The following is a 23,027-nucleotide window of genomic DNA, read 5'->3' on the forward strand; positions in this document are numbered from 1 at the left end:
TCAAATGAATAGTTAAAACTGATGGTCTTAGACTTGGGGGGGGACAAGAGCTGTTGTGATTTTTAAAGAATCTCACAAGGGAATTCCTATCCTTAATTAACTGTTAAAGAAATGGTGCAGAGCCTTAGAAAGGTAGGTACCTTATATCAACAAGAAGGGGATCATTTTGCACATTTTTTCCCCAACAGATAAATTTTTGAAGTCAGTTATCATGTAACAAGCTTAATATTGCAAATGATCTTGGGCAAGCAGTTTCTGTTTCCTCATCTGTAAAAACTTAGCTGATCTAAAGAGTTCTCTGCATTGTAAAAGCTTAAAGTCTGACTAGCATAATTTAGCTGAACCTCCAGGGGGCCACTGAATGCCCTCTGATCCAGGAAACCCGTGAACTCAAGAAAGGTAAACTCAGGCTTCCCTGGTGGCACAGTGGTTGCGAGTCCGCCTGCCGATGCAGGGGACACGGGTTCGTGCCCCGGTCTGGGAAGATCCCACATGCCGCAGAGTGGCTGGACCCTGTGAGCCATGGCTGCTGAGCCTGCGCGTCCGGAACCTGTGCTCCGAAACGGGAGAGGCCACAACAGTGAGAGGCCCGCGTACCACAAAAAAAAACCAACAACAAAAAAAATGCTGTTGAGATTCTTTTAAGTTTTTAGATTTTATTTATTAAAAAAAATTTTTTTTAATTTTTTGGCCGTGCCACGTGGCATGTGGGATCTTAGTTCCCCAACCAGGGATCAAATCTGCACCCCCTGCCGTAGAAGCCCCAGGGAAATCCCAATTTATTTATATTTTTATTGAAGTATAATTGACCTACAACACTGTGTTAGTTCCAGGTGCACACCATAGTGATTCAATATTTCTGTACATTACAGAATGATCAGCACCAAAGTCTAGTTACCATCTGTCACCAAAGTTATTACAATATTAGGGCTTCCCTATTGGCACAGTGGTTAAGAATCCGCCTGCCAATGCAGGGGACACGGGTTCGAGCCCTCGTCCAGGAAGATCCCACATGCCACAGAGCAACTAAGCCCATGTGCCACAACTACTGTGCCTGTGCTCTAGAGCCCACGAGCCACAACTACTGAGCCCTCGTGCCATAACTACTGAAGCCCGTGTGCCTAGAGCCCGTGCTCCGCAACAAGAGAATCCACAGCAATTAGAATCCCACTCACTGCAATGAAGAGTAGCCCCCGCTCGCTGCAGCTAAAGAAAGCCCGTGTAGCAACGAAGACCCAACGCAGCCATAAATAAATAAATAATAAAGTTCCCTTTAAGAAAAAAAAGTTATTACAATATTATTGACTATGTTCCTTATGCTGTACATTTCATCCCTGTGACTCATTTATTTTGTAACTGGAAATTTGTACCTCAATCTCCCTCACTTATTTCATTCATTCCCCCAAACCCCCTGCCCTCTAGCAACAATCTGTTTGTTTTCTGTATCTATGAGTCTACTTCTATTTTGTGACACTTGTTAATTTTTTGTTTTGTTTTGTTTTGTTTTGCCATGCAGCACAGTTTGTGGGATGTTAGTTCCCCGACCAGGGATTGAACTCGTGCCCTCGGCAGTGAAAGCACAGAGTACTAACCACTGGACCGCCAGGGAATTCCCAATTTTTTTGTTTTTTAGATTCCACATGTAAGTGAAATCATACGGTATTTGTCTTTCTCTGTCTGACTTATTTCACTTAGCATAATATCTCCTAGGTCCACCCATATTGTCACAAATGGCAAGATTTCATTCTTTTTTATGGCTGAGTAAAATTCCATTGTGTATATGTGTGTGTGGGTATACACACACACACACACACACAAAATCTTCTTTATTCATTCATTTATTCATTTATTGATGGACACTTGGTTTGCTTCCATATCTTGGCTATTGTAAATGCTGCTGCAATGAACATTAGTGTTTTTTTAATTAGTGCTTTGTTTTCTTCGAATAAATACCCAGAAGTGGAATTGCTGGAGGGTACGGTTGTTCTACTTTTAATTTTTTGAGGAACCTCCCTATTGTTTTTCATAGTAGCTGTATCAATTTATGTTCTCACCAACAGTGCCCAGGTTCCCTTTTCTTCATATCCTCCTCAGCACTTGTTTTTTGTTGTCTTTTTTTAATTTGGCCACACCGCGTGGCATGTGGGATCTTAGTTCCCCAACCAGACAGAGATCGAACCCGGGCCCCAGCAGTGAAAGCACTGAGTCCCAACCACCAGACCACCAGGGAATTCCCATTGTTGTCTTTTTGATAATAGCCATTCTGACAGGTGTGAGGTGATATCTCACTGTGGTTTTGGTTGCATTTCCTTGATGATTAGTGATGTTGAACATCTTTGAATATGTCTGTTGGCCATCTGTATGTCTTTGGAAAAATGTCTATTAAGGTCCTTTGTCCATTTTTTAATTGAGTTGGTTTTTTTTGATGTTGAGTTGTATGAGTTCTTTGTATATTTTGGATATTACCCTTCATCAGATATATCATTTGCAAGTATATTCTCCCATTCAGTAGGCTGCCTCTTTATTTTGTTGATAGTTTCCTTTGCTGTGTAAAAGCTTAGTAGTTTGATGTAGTTTGTTTCCCTTGCCTAAGGAGACATATTCAAAAAAATAATGCTCTTTGACTGATATCAGAGTGTACTGCCTATGTTTTCTTCTAGGAGTTTTATGGTTTCAGGTCTTACATTTAAGTCTTTAACCCATTTTGAGTTTATTTTTGTCATTTCTTTTTCTTTCTTTCTTTCTTTCTTTTTTTTAGCTGTACCACACGTCATGTGGGAGCTTAGCTCCTAGACCAGGGATCAAACCCATGCCGCCTGCAGTGAAAGCACAGAGTCTTAACCACTGGACCACCAGGGAAATCCCTCAAGTTTATTTTTGTAAATGGTGTGAGAAAGTAGTCTAGTTTGATTCTCATGCCTGTAGCTGTCCAGTTTTCTCAACATCATTTATTGAAGAGACTGTCTTTTCCCCATTGTATATTCTTGCCTCCTCTGTCACAGATTAATTGATCATATAAGCATATTCCTGGGCTCTCTATTCTGCTCCATTGATCTATGTGTCTGTTTTTGTGCCAGTACTATACCATTTTGATTACTGTAACTTTGTAATATAGTTTGAAATTGGGGAGCATGATACCTCCAGTTTGTTCTTCTTTCTCAAGATTGTCTTGGCTATTCAGGGTTGTCATTGAGACCTTGATAGGGAACACACTGAATCTGTAGATCACTTTGGGTGGCATGGACATTTAAAAAATATTAAGTCCTCCATTCCATGAACATTATCTTAGTCTTAGTTAACATAATAAAGGCCATATAAGAGAAGCCCACAGCTCATATCATAATCAATAGGAAAAAACCGAAAGCTTTTCCTCTAAGATCAGAAACAAGACAAGGATGCCCACTCTCACCACTTCTATTCAACATAGTCCTGGAACTCCTTGCCAGAGCAATTAGGCAAGAAAAAGAAATAAAAGTCAGCCAAATTGGAAAGGAAGAAGTAAAATTATCTATTTGCAGATGACATGATCAAATATGAAGGAAACTCTAAAAATCCCACAAAAAAACTGTTAAAATGAAATGAAAACTGTTAAAATGAATCAACGAAGTGCAGGATATAAAATCGACATACAAAAATTAGTTGCCTTTCTATTTACTAACAAGGAACTATCTGAGAAGAAAGAAAATAATAATTTTATATTATTATAGTAAGAAAATAATTCCATTTGCAATAGTATCAAAAGAATAAAATCCTTAGGAAAAAATTTAACTAAGGATGTGAGAGACTTGTACACTGAAAACATTGATGAAAGATAAGAAATAAATGGAAACATAGCTTGGTGCTTGTACTTTGTACTTTACAAAGTGTTTTCACGATAGTATCTCATTTGAGCCTGATGCCAATGCTGTGAAGTAGAAGGGCAGGTAGAAGGCTTGCCAACAGACAAGGCAACTGAGGCCCCAAGAGGACTGGATGAGAAGCTGGTTATTCATCAGGTTAGTGACAGAGGGTTAGATCTTGGGTGTCCTGCATGGCCTTTGGGCTCTTTCTATGGCCTTACTCAGATGACAGAGTAACCACTTAATGAGCACCAACAGCATAAACTGCAGTGGACCACAGGGGTTATGTAACCCCGTCAAAGGCACCGCCAGTGCAGGCAACAATCTCTACGGAAGATGATACACACATAAGGCTGGGAAACATCTACGTTGTATCATATTAAATAGGATTATGAAAGTAATCACACACACACATACATGTACTCTACTGCTTGATACTCTTCAGCGGCCTCAGGCTTAAATCCACATTCCTATTCCTCAGTATAGCAGTCAAGGCCTGTCACAGGCCAGCCCCTCTCCAGGCCCTTCATGCCACTGCCTACCTCCCATTCCATGCTCTGGCTGTGCTCGGCTGCTTGTGGTTCCTCATGTGCGCCATGCCCAGGGACACATGCCCTCTCCCCACCTCTTCTTAGAATGTGCTTCTTGGGCTTCCCTGGTGGCGCAGTGGTTGAGAGTACGCCTGCCGATGCAGGGGACACGGGTTCGTGCCCCGGTCCGGGAAGATCCCACATGCCGCAGAGCAGCTGGGCCCGTGAGCCATGGCCGCTGAGCCTGCATGTCCGGAGCCTGTGCTCCGCAAGGGGAGAGGCCACAACAGTGAGAGGCCCGCGTACCGCAAAAAAAAAAAAAAATGTGCTTCTCATCAAGCTAACATCTACTTATTCTTTCCATCTTAGTTCAGGCATCACCTTCTCCTGGACACATATGCACGCGTGCACACATGCATGGGACTCTTGGTCAGCTGTCCTTCTATCGCTCCATATGATTCTGTATCACTTACTTGTCCATCTGACTCCTAGTCTATGAGCTCCTTGAGGTCAGGGCATGAGCCTTTTGTCCCTCTGAATCGTGTGTGCACAGGGCCAGGCACACAGTAAAGGCTCAACGCATACCTAACAAATGACTGTGCGAGCACGGAGGCCCAGCATGGAGCGCTCCAACAGCCTCGCGACTTCAGATGCTTCGCAAAGCGGGATGCTATTAAAGAATCAAGATGTCTGGGAAGGGATAAGGGGAAGGTGCAACTTCCCTGATTGTGGAAACTATCTTAAGCAACTTCAATGTGAGGTTTTGCCTGTTCTTCCCTGGGTCTCCTGACACAGGTGACGTTAGTGCCCAGCCAGAGGTTGGGAAACCTGAGCCAGTCAACAAAGCCAAAATGAGCAGTGGACTGTTCACAGCTGAAGACCCAGTGGCCCTGAAAAATGAGGTGACTGACCTGAAGCCTCCCTGAAACTTAGCAGCAGGGTTAGTTCCAAACTCAGGCATCGGAATCCCAGTTCAGGGCTCTCTCTACAGCACTAGGCACCCTTTGGATCTGAGGTAAGGCTCAAAGGGCTGTGGACCTGACTGGCACCAAGGGTCTTACATAGGACAGGAAGCACACGACAAAAGGACAGAGATCTTGAACATAAACATGTACCAGACCAGCAATAAACAGCACAGGTCCCAGCGGAGATAGGCTATCGAGAGAATGAGAACCCAGAGACACATTTTCTTCTCCCTCCGTGCTAAAGATTCCCATGTATTTGTTGCCTTCCTGACTTTGACTCTGGACAAGGCGCAGGCTGAATGCCTCAGGTACCTTATCTTCAAAATAACCTGCAAAGCAGCTATTAGATCCTGATTTGTACCTATGAAGACAATAGAGCAGAGAGGGGTAAGTATTTAGCTCAAGGTCCCAGAGCTAGTAAGTGGCAGGGCAGGAATTTGAACCTGAGTTTTCTCTACTAACCAAAGTGGCTTTGCGTGATCAGGAAACTTTAAACTACAGCTTGCAGTGACTCTTCAAGTCTCAGTTTTGCTGTCTGCAGTTGAAGATGATTCTGTGCTGGTGTTCTTCAGTAGTGATCCATGTGAGATCCACAGGGGTATTTAAGAGGCTCAGTGCATGGTACAATGAAAGAAGGAAGATGACCGTGTTTTAAAACAAACTGTCTGGAGCTGACCATCAAACTTTCTGGGCATTCATCCCTCAGCCAGCAGCAGAGGTAAGAACGGAAGTGTCTGAAACTCAAGAATGACTCAATAGTTTGCTTTTCCTTGGAGAGCAACAGACATGTAAATATACCCAGTGCTGGAGACTCTACTCATGGCAGACATGGGAGAAACCGAAGAGCACCCATCTCAGGCACCCAGTAGAGGGAACAGCATGCAAAGACAGCCTATGTGAGAGCCCAGTTTGTTCAGAACACAGCACCCAGGTCTGGCTGAAGGGAAGTGTGATGGTCAGTCTTATATGTCAGCCTGGCTAAGCTACAGCTCCCGTTATTCAATCAAATGCTAACCCAGGCTTTGCTGTGAAGCTACTTTATAGATGTGATTAAAGGTTATAATCAATTAACCTAAATAAGAGAGATTATTCTACATAATCTAGGCTTCCATCAGTTGAAAGGGCTTAAGAGCAGAACTGAGGCTCCCCGAAAGAAGAAACTCCACATATGCCCAGCGGCCTTGGCTTGTACCTGTGAGTTCCAGCCTGCCCCTCCTGATGGCCAGACCTACAGATTTGGGACTTGCCTTGCCAGACCTCACAATCATGCAAAGCCAATTCCTTGTAATAAATCTCTTAATACATATCTCACACTGGTTCTGTTTCTCTGATTGATCCCTAACTGATATAGGAAGACAGGCACGTCTCAGAAGGTGGGGATAAAGGGGAAGCTCAAGCTGGACCTGGATTAGAAAGCCCTGCAGTGCATGTTAAAGGCTCTGGACTTTTCCTGAAAAGATAAGGGGAGAAGCAGAAGGGATTCCAGCAGATGAAGAGCAGAATCAGATCTGCATTTTAGATGCTGTGAGTCTGTCTCCCTGTAGGATGGTGAATGAACCGGAGTATACAGGGCAAGACAGGAGGTGGCACCACAAAAAGGGAGGAAGCTGGAGCCATAATTCAGGTAGGAAATGGTGAGATCTTGGTTGGACAAAGGCCTAGCAGTGGAAATGGAGAGAGAGGGGTAAGTTTGAGAGAAACTGAAGAGTTCAGCCTCGTAGAACTTGGTGACCTACTGGCTGGGGATGAGGGAGAGGGAAGAGGACTCCAAGCTGATTTTCAGGTTGATGGCACTTTTCATCCCGCTGGACCTCAACGCTACATGGCAGCAACTAGAGGTGTCGTCTCTCGTGCACCAGCTGCCAAATCAAAACATGAAGCCAAGGACACTAACTACCCAGATGCTACATACAGATCATCCAGCTTGATAACAAGAATATGCCTACAAGACACCCTGTTGTGAGCCCTTTGGCTCTTTTAGACTGAATCCTTCAGCTGCCCCTGTGCAGAATAAGGTAAAAGGCAACATCTGGCAGAACAAAGCCAGAAAAACCGGGCTGGAAAGATCCTGGGTAAGAGGAGGGAGGTGAGAGCAGGGGCATGGTCAGAGCAGCTGTTTCTGCCATTTCCCAGACCGTGGAGTAGACCAAAGTCCTGGTGGGAATCTGATAGCCTCAGGGAGAGAGTGAGTGCTGGAGCTCTGGCTGGTGAAAAATACCAGAGCTTCCACAGGAACCCTGGGAGAACTGGTGGTGAACAGAGAGGAAGACAAGAAACCCAAGCAACACCACCCACATTACAGCTTTGACTCCATTTCTTGTCTGCAAAATGGGCAGAGTTATTCCACTTACCACCAAACCGGAGAAAAGGGATAATCAAGCTAGAAAAGACTTGGAAAAATACCAAGGTCTGTCTGGGAGAAGGAAGAGATGGAACAGAGGCATTTGTTTTAGTGACTGGCTAAACGATCTTGTCATCACCATTAGTTTCTTTATGGTCATGACATTTTTTTTTTAACTTTTTATTATTTATTTTTGGCCGCATTGGGTCTTCACTGCTGTGCACAGGCTTTCTTTAGTTGTGGCGAGCAGGGGCTACTCTTAGTTATGGTGCACGGGCTTCTCACTGCGGTGGCTTCTTTTGTTGCGGAGCACAGGCTCTAGGCGTGCGGGCTTCAGTAGTTGTGGCACATGGGCTCAGCAGTTGTGGCTCGCGGGCTCTAGAGCGCAGGCTCAGTAGTGATGGCGCATGGGCTTAGTTGCTCCACAGCATGTGGGATCTTCCCGGACCAGGGATTGAACCCGTGTCCCCTGCACTGGCTGGCAGATTCTTAACCACTGCACCACCAGGGAAGTCCCAGGGTCATGACATTTTAAAAGAGGAAAAGACAGGACCTAAAAACATTCATTAATGAGGTTTTGTTTCTAATAACGGTGGACAAGATGCTACTAGACTAACCCTCTTGAAAATAACCATAACCTTTGGACAAAATAGAAAAGCTTTTCCCTGAAGGTACTGAAAAGCAAACAAAATCAGGCATAAACCGGAGGGGTGGTCCTCTTGGAAGGAAATGGCAATGGATAAGTTTTCCATTTCTTTTTATAGCTCTTCGCCTAAAGGCAGGCTCCATCAGGAGCCAGGCCAGGAGGCTAAAACTTTGGTAGAAACCCAAAAACCAGTCTTACCGGCTTAAAGAATCTAAGGCCACTTTGGAGCAGCTACAACAGCCAGAAAGTGATGCTGGAAAGGACCGAGCCAAGGAGATGGAACCGCAAAGTCTGCGTATAAACTCAGTCTGACTCTATGGCTGAACTATGAACTATGCATGCAGAGGGCATAACCAGCCTACTTTAAGAGATTTTAGCTGCCATTTACTACAGGGGAAACAGAGTTCAGAGATTTGAGCCCAGCCACATTAAGTGCCTGATAAACAGAAAAATCAAACTCTACAGAGGAACATAACAATCCAGAGTCTGTAAAACATATCACCCATAATGTCAGAGATACAATCCACAGCACTAAACAACACAGAAACAGGAAAATGCAAACCATTCAAAAGAAAAGGCAGCCAATGAGACTGACCCTGAGATGACTGAGATATTAGAATGACAAGGATTTTTATAGAAGCTGGTATAACTATGCTGAAAGATTTTAAAAAGAAAACATACTTGTAATGAACAAATTGGAAATCTCATCAGAGAAACAAATTATTAAAAAATAACCAAATGGGATCTACCCAAGAATAAAAATATATGTCCACACACAGACTTGCAGCATATGTTCATAGCAGCATTATTTATAGTGGCCAAAAAGTGAAACCAACCCAAATAGCCATCCACGGATGAACAGATAAGCAAAACATGCTATATTCATACAATTAATATTATTCAGCCATAAAAATGAATGAAGTACATACGATACAACACAAATGAACCTTGAAAACATTATGCTAAGTGAAATATACCAGATACAAAAGACCACATTTACGTGTGATTCCATTTACATGAAATGTCCAGAATAGGCAAACTCATAAAGACAGAAGGTAGGGCTTCGCTGGTGGCGCAGTGGTTGGGAGTCCATCTGCCGATGCAGGGGACATGGGTTCGTGCCCCGGTCCGGGAGGATCCCACATGCCGTGGAGCTGCTGGGCCCGTGAGCCATGGCCGCTGAGCCTGCGCGTCTGGAGCCTGTGCTCCGCAGTGGGGGAGGCCACAGCGGTGGGAGGCCCGCTTTCCACAAAAAAAAAAAAAAAAAAAAAAAAGACAGAAGGTAGATTCGTGGCTGGCAGGGGCTCAGGCGAGGGGTGAATGGGGAGAAATTGCTAGTGGGTACAGTGTTTCTTTTGGGGGTAATGAAAACGTTCTGGAATTAGATAATGGGGATGATTGCACAACATTCTGAATATACTAAAACCCAATGAATTGTATACCTTAAAATGGTTAATTTTATACGTGAATTAAAAGGTAAGGTAAAAAACATTATGGGAAACTGGGTGATGAATATAAAACTCTGTACTATGTTTGCAATTTTTCTGTAAATATAAAATTACTCCAGGGACTTCCCTTGCAGTCCAGTGGTTAAGACTCTGTGCTCCCAATGCAGGGGGCACAGGTTGGATCCCTGGTCAGGAAACTAAGATCTCACATGCCTTGTGGCATAGAATAGAATAATTCCAAAATAAAAAGTTTATTTTAAAGTAATTCTATATATAATAGCATCCAAAAACATTCTTAGGAACATAAATTTAAAAATATATTCAAGACCTGTACACTTAAAGTACAAACCATTGCCAAGAGAAATTAAGAACACTCAAGCAGAGTTATTCCATGTTCATGAATTGTTAAGATGTCAATTCTCCCTAAATAAGGGTGAACAATCATCCCAGTCTGCCTGGGATGGAGGGGGTTCTCAAGATGCAAGAATATCATTTCTAAAACCAGGGCAGTTTGGGGAAAACCAGGATGAATTTCTCATCTAACTTCAAATTGATCTATTGTTTCAATACAATCCCAATTAAAATCTCAGCTGTTTTTTTTTTTAGAAATTGACAAGCTGATTCCAAAATTTATGTGGAAAAAAAAAGAACCTAGAGTAGCCAAAACAATTTGGAGGAAGAACAAAGTTGGAGGACTCACAATATCTGATTTCAAGTCTTACTAAAAACTACAGTAAGTACGGTATTGGGTGAAAGGATAGACTCAAGATGAATGGAAATAGACCCTCACATATATAGTAAACTGATTTTCAACAAAATTACAAAGGGAATTCAATGAGAAAGGCTAGTCTTTTCAACAAATTGTCATGAACAATTGGACACCCATATGACAAAAAAAAAAAACCCAAAACCTTCAAACTACAATTCATACCATTCACACAAATAACTCGAATGGATCATAGATGTAAATACAGAACCATAAAACTATAAAACTTCTAGAAGAAAACACAGAAGAAAATCTTTGGGACATGCAAATTAAAACTACAAGATACCACTATATACCCCCGGAATAGCCAAAATTAGAAAGACTGACAACATCAAGTGTTGACAAAGATGTGGAGCAACCAAAAGGTCTCATTTCATGGGTAGGAGTGTAAAATGGTACAACCACTTTGGAAAAAGGTGTCCTAAAACTAAACATAACCTACTCAATGAGTCAGCAATTCCTCTCCTAAGTAAGGACCCAAAAGAAATAAAAGCTTAAAAAATGTGTACACAAACATTCATAAAAGTTTTTTCATAAGAGCCATACTGGAAACATCCCAGGAGTTCATCTAGGGGTAAATGAATAAACGGTGGTATATTAATAAAATGGGATTCTACTCAGCAATAAAAAGGAACAAATTAGTAATGCAACAGAGATGAATCTCAGAAACAGGACGCTGAGTGAAAGAATTCTCACACAAAAGAGTACATAGTATATGATTCCATTTACTTGAAGCTCTTGAACAAGCAAAATTAATTTACGGTTTAAAAAATCAGAATAGTGGTTACTTCTGAGGGTGGGGGAAGAGCTGACTGGGAAGGGGCAAGAGGGAACTTTCTAGGGTAATGGTAATGTGCTAAATCCTGCTGGAAACTTGGGTTACACTCATGTATATTACTTGAAAAATGCATAAAATGCTACACTTATGATTTGTGCATTTCAATAAATGCAAATTTCACTTTAAAAATTCCATTAGCTACTAAATCCAACAGAATGCCCACTGCCAATTCATGATAGGACTTCAGAAACAAGAATAGGAATTGGACCGTCCCCTCTTCTCAGCATCTCTACACACTCCCCTTGGACACTCCCCAAATCAGATAAGGATAAGTCCTTTGCCCAACTCTTGTACCATCAGGCACCAGGTACCCTTGAGCTGTTCTTCTCCCAAACAAGATCCCAAAATAGATTCTGAAATTTATGCCTAGTATAAAAGAGTGATTGGCCTCTACTCTTCCTGGGCACTTGTTTTTTGGGGTTTTTTTTGCAGCACCATGTGGCATGTGGGATCTTAGTTCCCTGACCAGGGATCAAACCCGTGCCCCATGCAGTGAGAGCACGGACTCTTAACGACTGGACGGCCAGGGAAGCCCCTCAACTATCCCCTCTTGAACTGAATATGAAATAAACAGGCCGACTCCGTTTTCTCCGAGAACACGTGCAACTCTAATTGAAAGATACATTAAAACATAGAAAAAAAACTAGAACAGTACCTAGCATATGAATACATTAATGAAGCAAGTATTTTGAAGAAGCCACAGGCTTTTTCCTGTTTTTTTTTGGCCCCGCTATACGGCTTGCAGGATCTCCGTTCCTCGACCCGGGACTGAACCCAGGCCACGGCAGTGAAAGCCCAGAATCCTAACCACTAGGCCATCAGGGAACTCCCCACGGGCATTTTTATCTTATTTCAATGAAAAAGGATGAAAGGCCACATTGAGCCTTTCATCTAAAAGAGTGGGGATACCTCAGCTATAAATTTCGAGGAACAAACTACTTTGGCCAAGTAGCCATCCCTCCCTTACCCCAGGAGGCCATCATTAACCTTTCAACTCCCCAGTGGGTATGGTCCTCTAGCAAGAACTGATTCACCCAAACAAACACAGGTGTCCCCCACCCGTACCACCTGCAGTGGCTCAGCCTGGGAAGCAGAGGACTCCCTCCAGCTTCCAGAGCTCAACCCTTTCATTTGTTAAGATCATTTGCTAATTAAAAAAAAAAAAGAGAAACAGAAAACACTTGAGGACTAGAGCACAAAAGAAGAGTTAGCTCCTGGTTATCCTGCTAAAGATCCTTTGTCCCCTTTTTAGGGAAATGCTGTCAGCCTGGAAACTATTTTTCTCATCAGAGTAAAGCTGAGGTAGAGAAAGTGAAGAGGGAAAGAAGAGACACAAAACATGGAGAAAACATGAAGTCCTGCAGACCTTAAATTCAGGTCTGTCCCTGGGGCTCCGGATGCTCCTGTCTGCTTGGCCACAGCGCTCCTTCCTCATATCTTATGAGGCCTCCATGAGCCCCAGGTCCAGAAGCCCAGGAAAAGGACCCGTGGAGCACAGTGGGTTTATAAAGCTGATGACCACCCCACCTCCCCTCCCTGCATTTTCTCTGAGCTGATAAGCAACACTCCCTATGCCCAAATGCTCTTATGTAGGAGTATGTGAGCCTTAAAAAACAAAACAACAACAAAATCTATAGCAAACAGACCAAACTGGTCTGACCAAATTGATTCTTTTGTCTTTTTCTAGAATTTTGCTCTTTCCCACAAAGTAACAGCAAGAGTGGAATGAGAACCTGCAATAGTTCTCAGCTGCTCTTCCTTGCCTTCCTGGAAGCCCATTTTAGCCTCTGGAAGCCAATGATGCCAGATTTGGGAAAGCAAGCAGACTGAAACTTCCAGTTTCTTTGGGAGAAGTCAGCTCCTCCTGCCACCTTCTGGGACTCTTAAGATGGCCCAAGAGCTGCCTTGATGCCTCCTCTCCTTTGATCTGACCCAAGGACCCCCAAGTGAGAGTAGTAATTAGCAACTCTATTCAAAACAAACCTCCCTCCCCATGTGCATCCACCGACTAGCATCAAATAAGATCTTTCCCCGTTTTGCTCCTCAAAATGTCCTAAGAGCTGGTTTTGTACAAATTACAGCTAAATGTCCAAATTCTTATCACGACTCTGTTAAAAACCTCAAAATCATTCCTGCCAAGAGCCCCACATCAGGGGAGATGACCCAGTGTACAGACCACTGTACTGTACACTCCACAGACTAGTGCCCGTCACATCCTGAATTGTGCAATGAGGCAGCACTACCTAGTGGGTGGAGAATCAGAGTACTCGATAATACATTCACTTTGTCCACTGCATCTTTCAGATGGCAGAACACAGGGCCAACCCAGGAACCAGCATTCACCACTGCTGGCTGAACCCCAGGTGGCGGCATCACGGCTGCCTCTGGCTTAGCACAGGCCCTCTCTATTTCACCCTCAGGTCCAGACCCCAACCCCACCCACTCCCTCTCTGCAATGTACTCTATGCTCACCCTTTGAAAGGGGGTGGGGGAACCAGAGAATGCAACCACTAATTCAAACCAGAAAAACCCGAGGCCACAGAAGTGAAAAGAGTTTTTCATCCAGTCTGTCTGAAAGACCCCTTCCCCTTTAAGAATTTTGGCTTGGCTACTTGGCTCACCGCTGTCAGCCAGAAACCTATTTTCTTCACTCACTCCTGCAAATAAAAGGAAGTGAAATGTGTGTATGTGGCTTTGCAACTGAGCTCTTTTTTGTGCTTAAGGGAAGAAAGGTGGGGGTCAGGGGTAGAGGTACCACACAGAACTGGATGCATGGAGGTGAGAGGGCAAGGTGTAACCTCACTGGCCTGGGATGTGGAGACGTCATCTCTGACTAGATGATACACAACATCAAGTGCCTCATGCTACCCTGCTGCTTTACACCTGGGGACTAAAACAAATGTTTTTTATTTGCTGCTTCTTCTCCTCCCCCCTCTCCTAGGATGATTTATGGGCTGAGACAGAGAGGGGTTGCTTGGTAGGAGTCAAAATTTTGGGCTGGAACAACTGGTGACTTGTCAACAGCACACCATCAAATGGTCCTCACAACCCCACTAAATGCAGACAGAACCAGCCTGTGACAAGGAGCTGACACCCACCTGAGTTCAGTAGGTAACAGAGACCACTGGGCGGTGCAGTGGTTTAAGTTCTCAAATGAGAAGCTATTTTATCCAAGCAAAAAGCTGCTGTCTCCTAACAAACGGGCTCTCTGAAAAGACTGGAAAGGAGGAACTCTCTCTATCTAGGTAATGGGATGGGATGTGTCCACAGCGCCATTTGTTATTTCTTTTTCCCTAGCAGTTAACAACCCCAACCCCTTCCGCTAGGCCCTGATCCAAGACCACCACAGCATCCAGTACAGCAGGGCATGAAAACCACAGCCTGTAGTCCGCTCCCAGTCTGTCATTTGAAACAAACAAACAAATGGACTTCCCTGGTGGTGCAGTGGTTGAGAATCTGCCTGCCAATGCAGGGGACATGGGTTCGGGCTGGTCTGGGAAGATCCCACCTGCTGCTGAGGAACTAAGCCCGTGAGCCACAACTACTGAACCCTGCGAGCCTAGAGCCTGTGCTCTGCAACAAGAGAAGCCACCGCAATGGGAAACCCGGGCACCGCAACGAAGCGTGGCCCCCACTCGCCACAACTAGAGAAAGCCTGCACGCAGGCTGAAGACCCAACGCAGCCAAAAATTAATTAATTATTTTAAAAAGCCAGCTCACAATCGGTAAAATCTGGCCAGCCCCTGGTGCACCCTTCCTAAGCACCCCCATGGAGCCGAGACTGAGGCCCCTGTCTCCTGACCGCAACTCTGGCTCCCCGGGCCCAAAACCTCTCTGCCTAGAGCATCACTTTTGCAAGTAGAAAGTTCCTTCGACCAGGAACCTGTGCACTCCACTGGCTGAAAGAGTTGAGGAATGGAGTCACACTGGAGTCGGCTCAGGGCAGCGCCCAGGCATATCTTAGAGGCCGAAGCTCCTGTGTGCCAGAAGAGGGAATGTCTTAGGAGAACGGCCCTCCTCCAGCCACTCAGTCTGTCCTCCCAACCTCTCGGCCTCCACCGCCACCTCCCGATCCTCAGCGTTGAGCCTCGGGCGCACGCAACCCGGTGGCTGGGGCTCGGTCCCGCAGCTAGCGCGGAGCGCCCTCCCCTCTGAGCCCCACACTCACCCACCGCCCGGATGCGGAAGCCGCGCGGAGGGCGCAGCGCCCGACGGCACCAGGCGTCGCGCAGCACCTGCAGGCTGGCCGGAGGCGCGTGCACCAGCAGCACCCCGCGCCGCAACCAGCCCTGAAAGGCCAGCCGCGAGGCGGCGCGCGCCAGCCGCGAGTTCCAGAAGCAGCGTGTGTTGGCGCGGCAGAAGGCGCGAAACACCGCACGCCCGCCCGGCTCCTCCGCGCCCCCCGCCGCCTCCTGCGCCTCCAGCCTGCAGAGCACGAGCGCCAAGGAGCCCGGCGTCAGTTGCACGGGCCGGGCCATGCTGCCTCGGCGGCCAGGCCCAGTAGCCTAACGCATCGCCGGGCTCGGCAACCGCGCTGTACCGGTGGCTGCGGCCGGCGGGAGGGTTCAGCTTACTGCGCTCAGCGCCGGCTGCCGGGAGAACGGGACTCCAGGGGGCGGGGCCGATGTACGCGCCAGGCCGGGGGTGGGGCGGGACTCGCAGGCTGGGACGCCCACCGCTCTCCCCCCCCGCAGGAGCCCAATAGTGGTTTCCAGGCGCCAAGTTCCCAGGTCATTCTCCACACCCCAGCCAGGTCTCTGCCCGCCCAGTCCCCGAACTCCCACCCCGGGCGACTCCCTTCACTTCTCTGCTCCCAGGCAGTCCGGAGCTCCTCTTCCCCCGATGGACGCTCACTGGGGCTTTTCCAAGCCTTAGGGTAGCCCTGCAGTCACCGGGGAGCCGAGCCGCCTCCAACTGCGGCGCGAACGGTACGGCCAGGGTTCCTCAGAGCCGGGAGGACCAGGATGGCCGCCGTCGCCCTGGCTTTGGGATCGCCCCCAGGGAGAGAGGCCACGAGGGGCAGACTCGCTCGGGTCGGGAGCAGGAGACCCAGATTTGAGTCTCCGTCTGCTCATCAGTTTGCATAAGTTTCTTTCCCTCTCTGGCCTCAGTTTACTGTCTTGTAAAATGAGGAGTTGGGACTCAATTCTAAGGACCTTTTTCATGACCTTCTGAGGTTCTGGGGTCTGGTCTCGCTCCTGGGTTATCCAACAGAGTTAAAGTGTAAGGGACGGAAAGTGATCCAGAGGTGCCAGCCCCAGTGGCTGGCGAGGCGCAGTGGTGAGATCCCTGGGATTCAGGCCTGGGTTGGGATGGGGATTCCGAAAAGAATCCCGAGGAGTGAAGGGAGAGGGACTTGTGATCTGTCACAGCAGACTCTAGCGACCACCTCGGAGCATGAGGTACAATTCAGAAGCTGAGGGACAGAAAGGCTGGAACCCTTATTGTTGCACTGGGTGAGGGCTTCTCTGGAAAAGAAGAGGAAGGACATTTTCAGTACAATCAGTACTATAAGAGGGAGTAGAGGGACTTGATGAGACTTGGGAGTCGTTCCAGATTCCCACTCCCTCAGCTTATCAATCATCAATAATAACTACAATAATTCGAGATAATCTGCTCTCTGCCCCTAGTGAGTCACTTATCACGGTAAATGATAAGTGATGTTAATAACCATTGCTAACATTTATTGAACACTGTATGCTGGGGGCCTTAATTTCACAACTCTGTGTTAGCTTCTATTAGTATCTCTCTTTTTTTTTTTTTAACGGATGAGGTAACCGAAGATAGGTTGGATTAAGAAGTATTTCCCAGTCACACAGTAAGAAATGGAGTCAGACAACCACCAAGTCAGGGTTCCCTATGACAAATAAGTCTGACACAATTTTCAGTTCAAATTAGCATGCGAACCTGAGACAACCATCTCACATCGAAAGTCTGACTCTGGATGGATGGATGGATGGATGGATGGGTAGATGGATGGATGGATGGGTAGATGGATGGATGGGTGGCTGGATGGATGGATGGGTTAATACAGCAGAGAGCCCAAATGAACTAAATGTCTATGTCTGTATAGCCTACACAGGGAGGGCCAAGCTTCCCCTCTCCGTCATGATAAAGATGACTTTCCTGTGTTCCCCAGCCTGGGGAATTATGACTTTTATCTCTGTATCTCTAGCATCTACGACAGTGTCTTTTCCATAATAATGATAGCGATAATTCCCATTTACTCTCAGCTTGCTCTGTGCCTAGAACTGTACTCAGTTTTACATGTGTGATCTAACTTTATCCTCAAAATTAACCCTCTGAAAGGGGCAATATTGAGGCCCATCTTCCACAAAAAACAGACAGTTTAGGCAGCTTGCCCATGAGGACAAAGCTGCTGGTGGTGAAGCAGAGATCCCAGTGTCTCCTTCCCCACACAGCTGGCTAGAAGGGGAAGCAGGAGACCATCGCCCTGACTCATTGGACCTGTGGTCTGCTGTGAAAAGTTGTCCTGAGCTTGAGTCTCTGTCCCAAGAATTTGAACTGGAAATAAACAGAGACAATCAGGCCCTTACTAGCAAGGCCTGTAGCTGCAAGGCTACTGGCAGGTAGACCCAGCTATGAGGTTTCATGGCCTGAAATTATGAGGTAGAGCTGCCTTAAACTGTGGAAACTTTTGTTCAGATGTGTGAAATTTGTCCTATCATTTTATTTAAGCTAGTCCAATTAACAAAAGAAGGGAGAAAGAATGTGAGGGGGAAACTTTTAAACTACAGTCAACTACATAGTCACTTGTTTTCCCAAAGGATCAGCTACCATCCAAATATTTCCAAACTCCTACAAAATGGAACATGTCTTCAAGGTTAAGAGGAAAACTGTAGGCCTCCAAACTGAATGGCCTGTATTACATGGCAAAACTAGAGAAACTGGAACTTCTCAAGGGCCTTCCATCTTTGGGGTCTCTGCAGACCAGACACAAACATTTTAGAAGATGGATTTGTTATCATTGTCCACTTAAAGAGGCACAGAATAGTCAAACTAAAAACTAGAAAGTCTCAAGATGGAAGGATTTTTGCCCCCCAGTGGACTCTATGCCTGAGAAAGGACAAAGTAATTCTAACATTATATACAAATCCAAATGGCATTCTATGCAGTCATTAAGGATAAGACAAAACTTTACATGCTGATACAAGACAATATCCCATATATATATTTTAAGTAAAAAAGAAAACTAAATAGGTCTAGTATGATTTTTAAAAAAAGAAAAGAAAGAAATTAAGAAACTAAGAAAGGAAGAAAGAAAAATGAAAGAAAGGAGGAAAGAAAGAGAAAGAGAAGAAAGAAAAAGGAAAAAGGGCACATATATTCATGTGTGGCTGGAAGATCTCTGGAAGCGTACATAAGAAGCTGGTGATAACAGTGGTTACCTCCAGAGAAAGAAACAGGGGACAGGGTAAAAGGGAGGCTTATCTTCTACTATGTTTACCATGTGCAAATACTTGTTCAAAAAATGCTCTCAAAAACGTATATCAGAACATTAAGAGATTAGCTCTGGTCATTTTGAGAAATACGATAACAACTGTCCAATTTATTCCTTCCAGAGTAAATAATTGCCAACAACTGACTTCACTTTTCCCCTCTCCTATTTCCAGATGATCTCTCTCTTGGCCACCTTATCAGACCTGAAATTCCTGCTCAGACAATCCCACCTTAGAGAAGACTGTCTCCAAAGTCACCATTAAGGGCACATGCATTGCTTCTCCCATTATCACTTTTTGTGAAGATTTATTTAGCTCATCCAATTTGCTGTTGACTTCAAAAATACAGTGGCCTTTCATGGGAGAGGACACAGGATTGGTAAAGAGCTTTGGGCTTCAAGACCACTGAGGAAGATTAAGATGGCTTGTCCTAGAGAGAAGGGAAAGGGAAGCTACTGCCTTTGACTGAATTGAGAGAGTGACGCTACTGGGAGATGCCTTTCCCAAGAGCACCCCGAATGGAGGGACACTTGATACTTGTGGAGAGTAAACTCCAAGGCATCAGCCTTGAGAACCACAGTGAAAGGGTGTCTGAGGCAAGGCAGTCAGGACCATTGCAGGAGCCTCTCGGAGCCAACACAGCTTTGGAACTCGGTGGTCAGTGGAAGTGGGGGAGCAGCCCTTGACATCAGTACCGTGTGGCGGCAGGTACCAAGGTAACTATAATGAGCACCCCAGGAAAAAGATCAGGCCCCCGTTTTCCCCATTTTCTGGGTATCATGTAAACCCCCAAGTTTTTTTTGACAATTCCAAGGAGTGGACTTCCCAAAACATGCCAAGACATGGCCAACTCTGGCAAATGGAACTTGGAGTTTGATTTTATTTGGTTTAGAAAACTGGACCTGAAGGGGAACAAATTCACTCTGGCTACACTATAATTGTTAGAGAAGATGAACTGGATCGTTTGATGCTCGCGTCTGCCTGGTGTCTGTCCTAAGGAGAGCGAGCATTCAACGCTCTTCACACACTTTCTCCAGCCCGTCTTTCCAGCCTCATCTCCATTTCCATGCTTTCCCTCCTCCTGCAATCCACACCAAGGATCTTACGCTCCAGCTACTCAAAATTACACACCTTCCCAAACATGCTCCCACATCTTTGCTTACCCTATTCCCTCTGCCCGGAAGGCCTTTCTCCTTTCCATCAGGTGGTATACTACAAAGGCCAGCTTGTAAAACTTGTGACACATCCAGGAAGATTAAATCTGTTATTGGAGCACCTCATTAACCCTCTTATAACACATGTGTGTTAAAGGCTGTAATATTTAGTTCCCTGTCTCATAGGCAACCTGAGATTCCTTAAGCGCCAGGCTTCTGTCCGATTCATCTCTGCGACCCAGCATGTAGCCCAGTACCTGGGCCATAGATTTGTTCCACCTGAATCAAATCTAATTTAACTAGTGCTTGATCCACGATAACCCTGTTTTTCTTACTTTCTTGCTAGCCTGGTGTCACCATTCACAAAAGCATTTTTGGTTTGAGGGTGAATCACAGGAAGACCTTGGTGTCCAACAGTCAATGCCCAGGGCAAAGCCTCAAGGAACAGGCACACCCAGGCCTCAGCTACCCAGGTATCTGAAGTTCAGTGGTTTCTCTGGAGTCTGTTTACAGACTCATGTTATACTCAGAATTAACCACCTCCAAATTTTTTCCACACCAACATTCATCAGGTTGAAGTTCTTTCCCCTTAACTCAGAAAATCAAGCCTTGACACTTAAGGCTGATTTAGAAAGCGTTTTATATCTGGGTTCTCTTTATTATGACCATATCTGCTTCTACAGCACATTTCTTCCCTTTATCAGGGGGGAAAAAAAAACTGTAGAGACTTTTGTTTTTGTTTATCAAAGAGAAATGTGAGGCTTTCCTAAGCAACTGTGTTGACTCAAGGGACAGAGAAAAGGAGGTGGGAGCATTTAATGCCACTTCTTAAAAGTGAAGGACATTTAATGCCACTCCTTTTTTCTTTCTTTCTTTTTTTCTTTAAAATCAGCAGCAGCATACTTTATTTTTCTTTTGGCCGTGCCGCATGACATGCGGGATCTTAGTCCCCTGACCAGGGATCAGGGATCAAACCCGTGCCACCTGCAATGGGAGCACGGAATCTTAACCACTGGACCACCAAGGAAGTCACAATGCCATTTCTTTTTAAAGAAAAAACATTACCTTCTTTATTCTAGCTGCTTAACTTAGACGAGACTCTGGACCACAGTATCTTAATCTGTAAAATGGGAGTAAAAATACTTGGCTGACCTGAAGGATTTCTTAGGGTCCCTTCCAGCTTCATGATTCTACAGCTCCACCTTCACTCCCAACAGTAGGAACCCTAATGCAGTTTCAGTAATCATTGAGCCCAGTGAGGTCCTAAGAGATGCAAAATCAGAGGCTGAGAGCCAGACATCCCCAAAGCTAATTCTGATTTGCCTTTAAACATTTCACTTCTTTATCTTCTCAATGGTAAGGGGCCAAAAAAGAAAATAAACATTGAAGAAAAAAAGTCCTTAGCTTGGAACACTAAGAGGCTAAGAATACTAGAAACGGTTCTGATGAACCTAGGGGCAGGACAGGAATAAATACGCAGATGTAGAGAATGGACTTGAGGACACGCGGAGGGGGAAGGGTAAGCTGGGACAAAGTGAGAGAGCGTAATGGACATATATACACTACCAGATGTAAAATAGATAGCTAGTGGGAAGCAGCTGCATAGCATAGGGAGATCAGCTCGGTGCTTTGTGACCACCTAGAGGGGTGGGATAGGGAAGGTGGGAGGGAGATGCAAGTGGAAGGAGATATGGGGATATATGTATATGTATAGCTGATTCACTTTGTTATACAGCAGAAACTAGCACAACATTGTAAAGCAATTATACCCCAATAAAGATGTAAAAAAAAAAAAAAAAAGAAACCCTATGATTCTGATGTGAGAAGTGATAAAAAAATTATTCTGTACAGCAGAAACTAACACAACATTGCAAACCAGCTGTACTCCAATAAAAATTTTTTAAAAATAATTCTGACACTTGTTAAAATGGTAACGATGATTTTGTTCAAGACTATTGCAAAGTCTAGACAGCAAAGATAGCTGTAAAGCAAAGACAGCAAAGAAGCCGGGGATTTTTGCCAAGAACAGAGTGAGGAAGTCAGTGGATAGAAAATTACTGATAGGAGACATCAAGGATAGGGGGATTCTTGCTAAACTGACCTAAGGGGGTCCTTGCTAAAGTCACCTCAAGGATTTATACATCAAGGGTGGGGGGATGCAGATCAGTTATCAAGGGTTAAGGATATGCACTAAACTGATTTAGCAGTATTCTTGGGCAGGGCAGGCAGAAGATAGTATGAGGCCCAATGTGGAGGCCTAGTCAAAAAGAGGGTTCAGAAAATAAAAACAAAAACCTACTGTATAGGACAGGGAACTTATTCAATGTCTTGTAACAACATATAATGGAAAAGAATATATATATAACTGAATCACTACGCTGTACACCTGAAACTAACACAATATCGTCAATCAACTATACCTCAATAAAAATAAATAAATAAAAATAATACAAATAAATAAAAATTTAAAAAGAGGTCTCGTAAGAAGCTGACTATATAGTTTGGTCAAGCAGCCAGTACAAACTTCCCATCACTCTGCCCCACCCTACGTCGTTAAAGGAATTAATATCCATAAAGCATTTAAAACACCCCTTAGGGCTTCCCTGGTGGCGCAGTGGTTAAGTATCCACCTATCGGTGTAGGGGACACGGGTTTGAGCCCTGGTCCGGGAAGATCCCACATGTCGTGGAACAACTAAGCCCGTGTGCCACAACTACTGAGCCCATGAGCCACAACTACTGAGCCCGTGTGCCACAACTACTGAAGACCGTGCGCCTAGAGCCCGTGCTCCACAACAAGAGAAGCCACCGCAATGAGAAGCCCGTGCACAGCAACAAAGAGTAGCCCCCGCTCAACGCAACTAGAGAAAGCCCTTGCACAGCAACGAAGACCCAATGAGGCCAAAAATAAAATAAACAAATAAAATTTTAAAATAAATAAATAAGTAATATAAAATAAAATACCCCATAATCCCATTTTTGTTTGGGGAGAAGAAAACTGGAATAATTATGATTATGTTAACAAAAGTTATTTCTAGATA

The 23,027-nt window shown here is 44.9% G+C and overlaps 1 protein-coding gene across 3 annotated transcripts in view; it reads right to left on the reverse strand.

Annotated features, from left to right (window-relative positions):
* STOX1 (storkhead box 1) overlaps positions 1 to 15,863 on the reverse strand; it is a 50,923-nt gene extending 35,060 nt beyond the window's left edge. For 2 of the 3 annotated variants that reach the window (XM_065894514.1, XM_065894513.1), the window contains exon 1: positions 15,542 to 15,851. In XM_065894514.1, the coding sequence (XP_065750586.1) occupies positions 15,542 to 15,851 (310 nt within the window). Of the gene's footprint in view, positions 1 to 15,541 lie in introns of all 3 variants that reach the window. The other variant, XM_065894512.1, reaches the window with a different exon arrangement.
* Between the last annotated feature and the right edge of the window lie 7,164 nt (positions 15,864 to 23,027).

The sequence above is a fragment of the Phocoena phocoena genome, chromosome 16, assembly GCF_963924675.1.
Source record: "Phocoena phocoena chromosome 16, mPhoPho1.1, whole genome shotgun sequence".
NCBI classification, from domain to species: domain Eukaryota; kingdom Metazoa; phylum Chordata; class Mammalia; order Artiodactyla; family Phocoenidae; genus Phocoena; species Phocoena phocoena.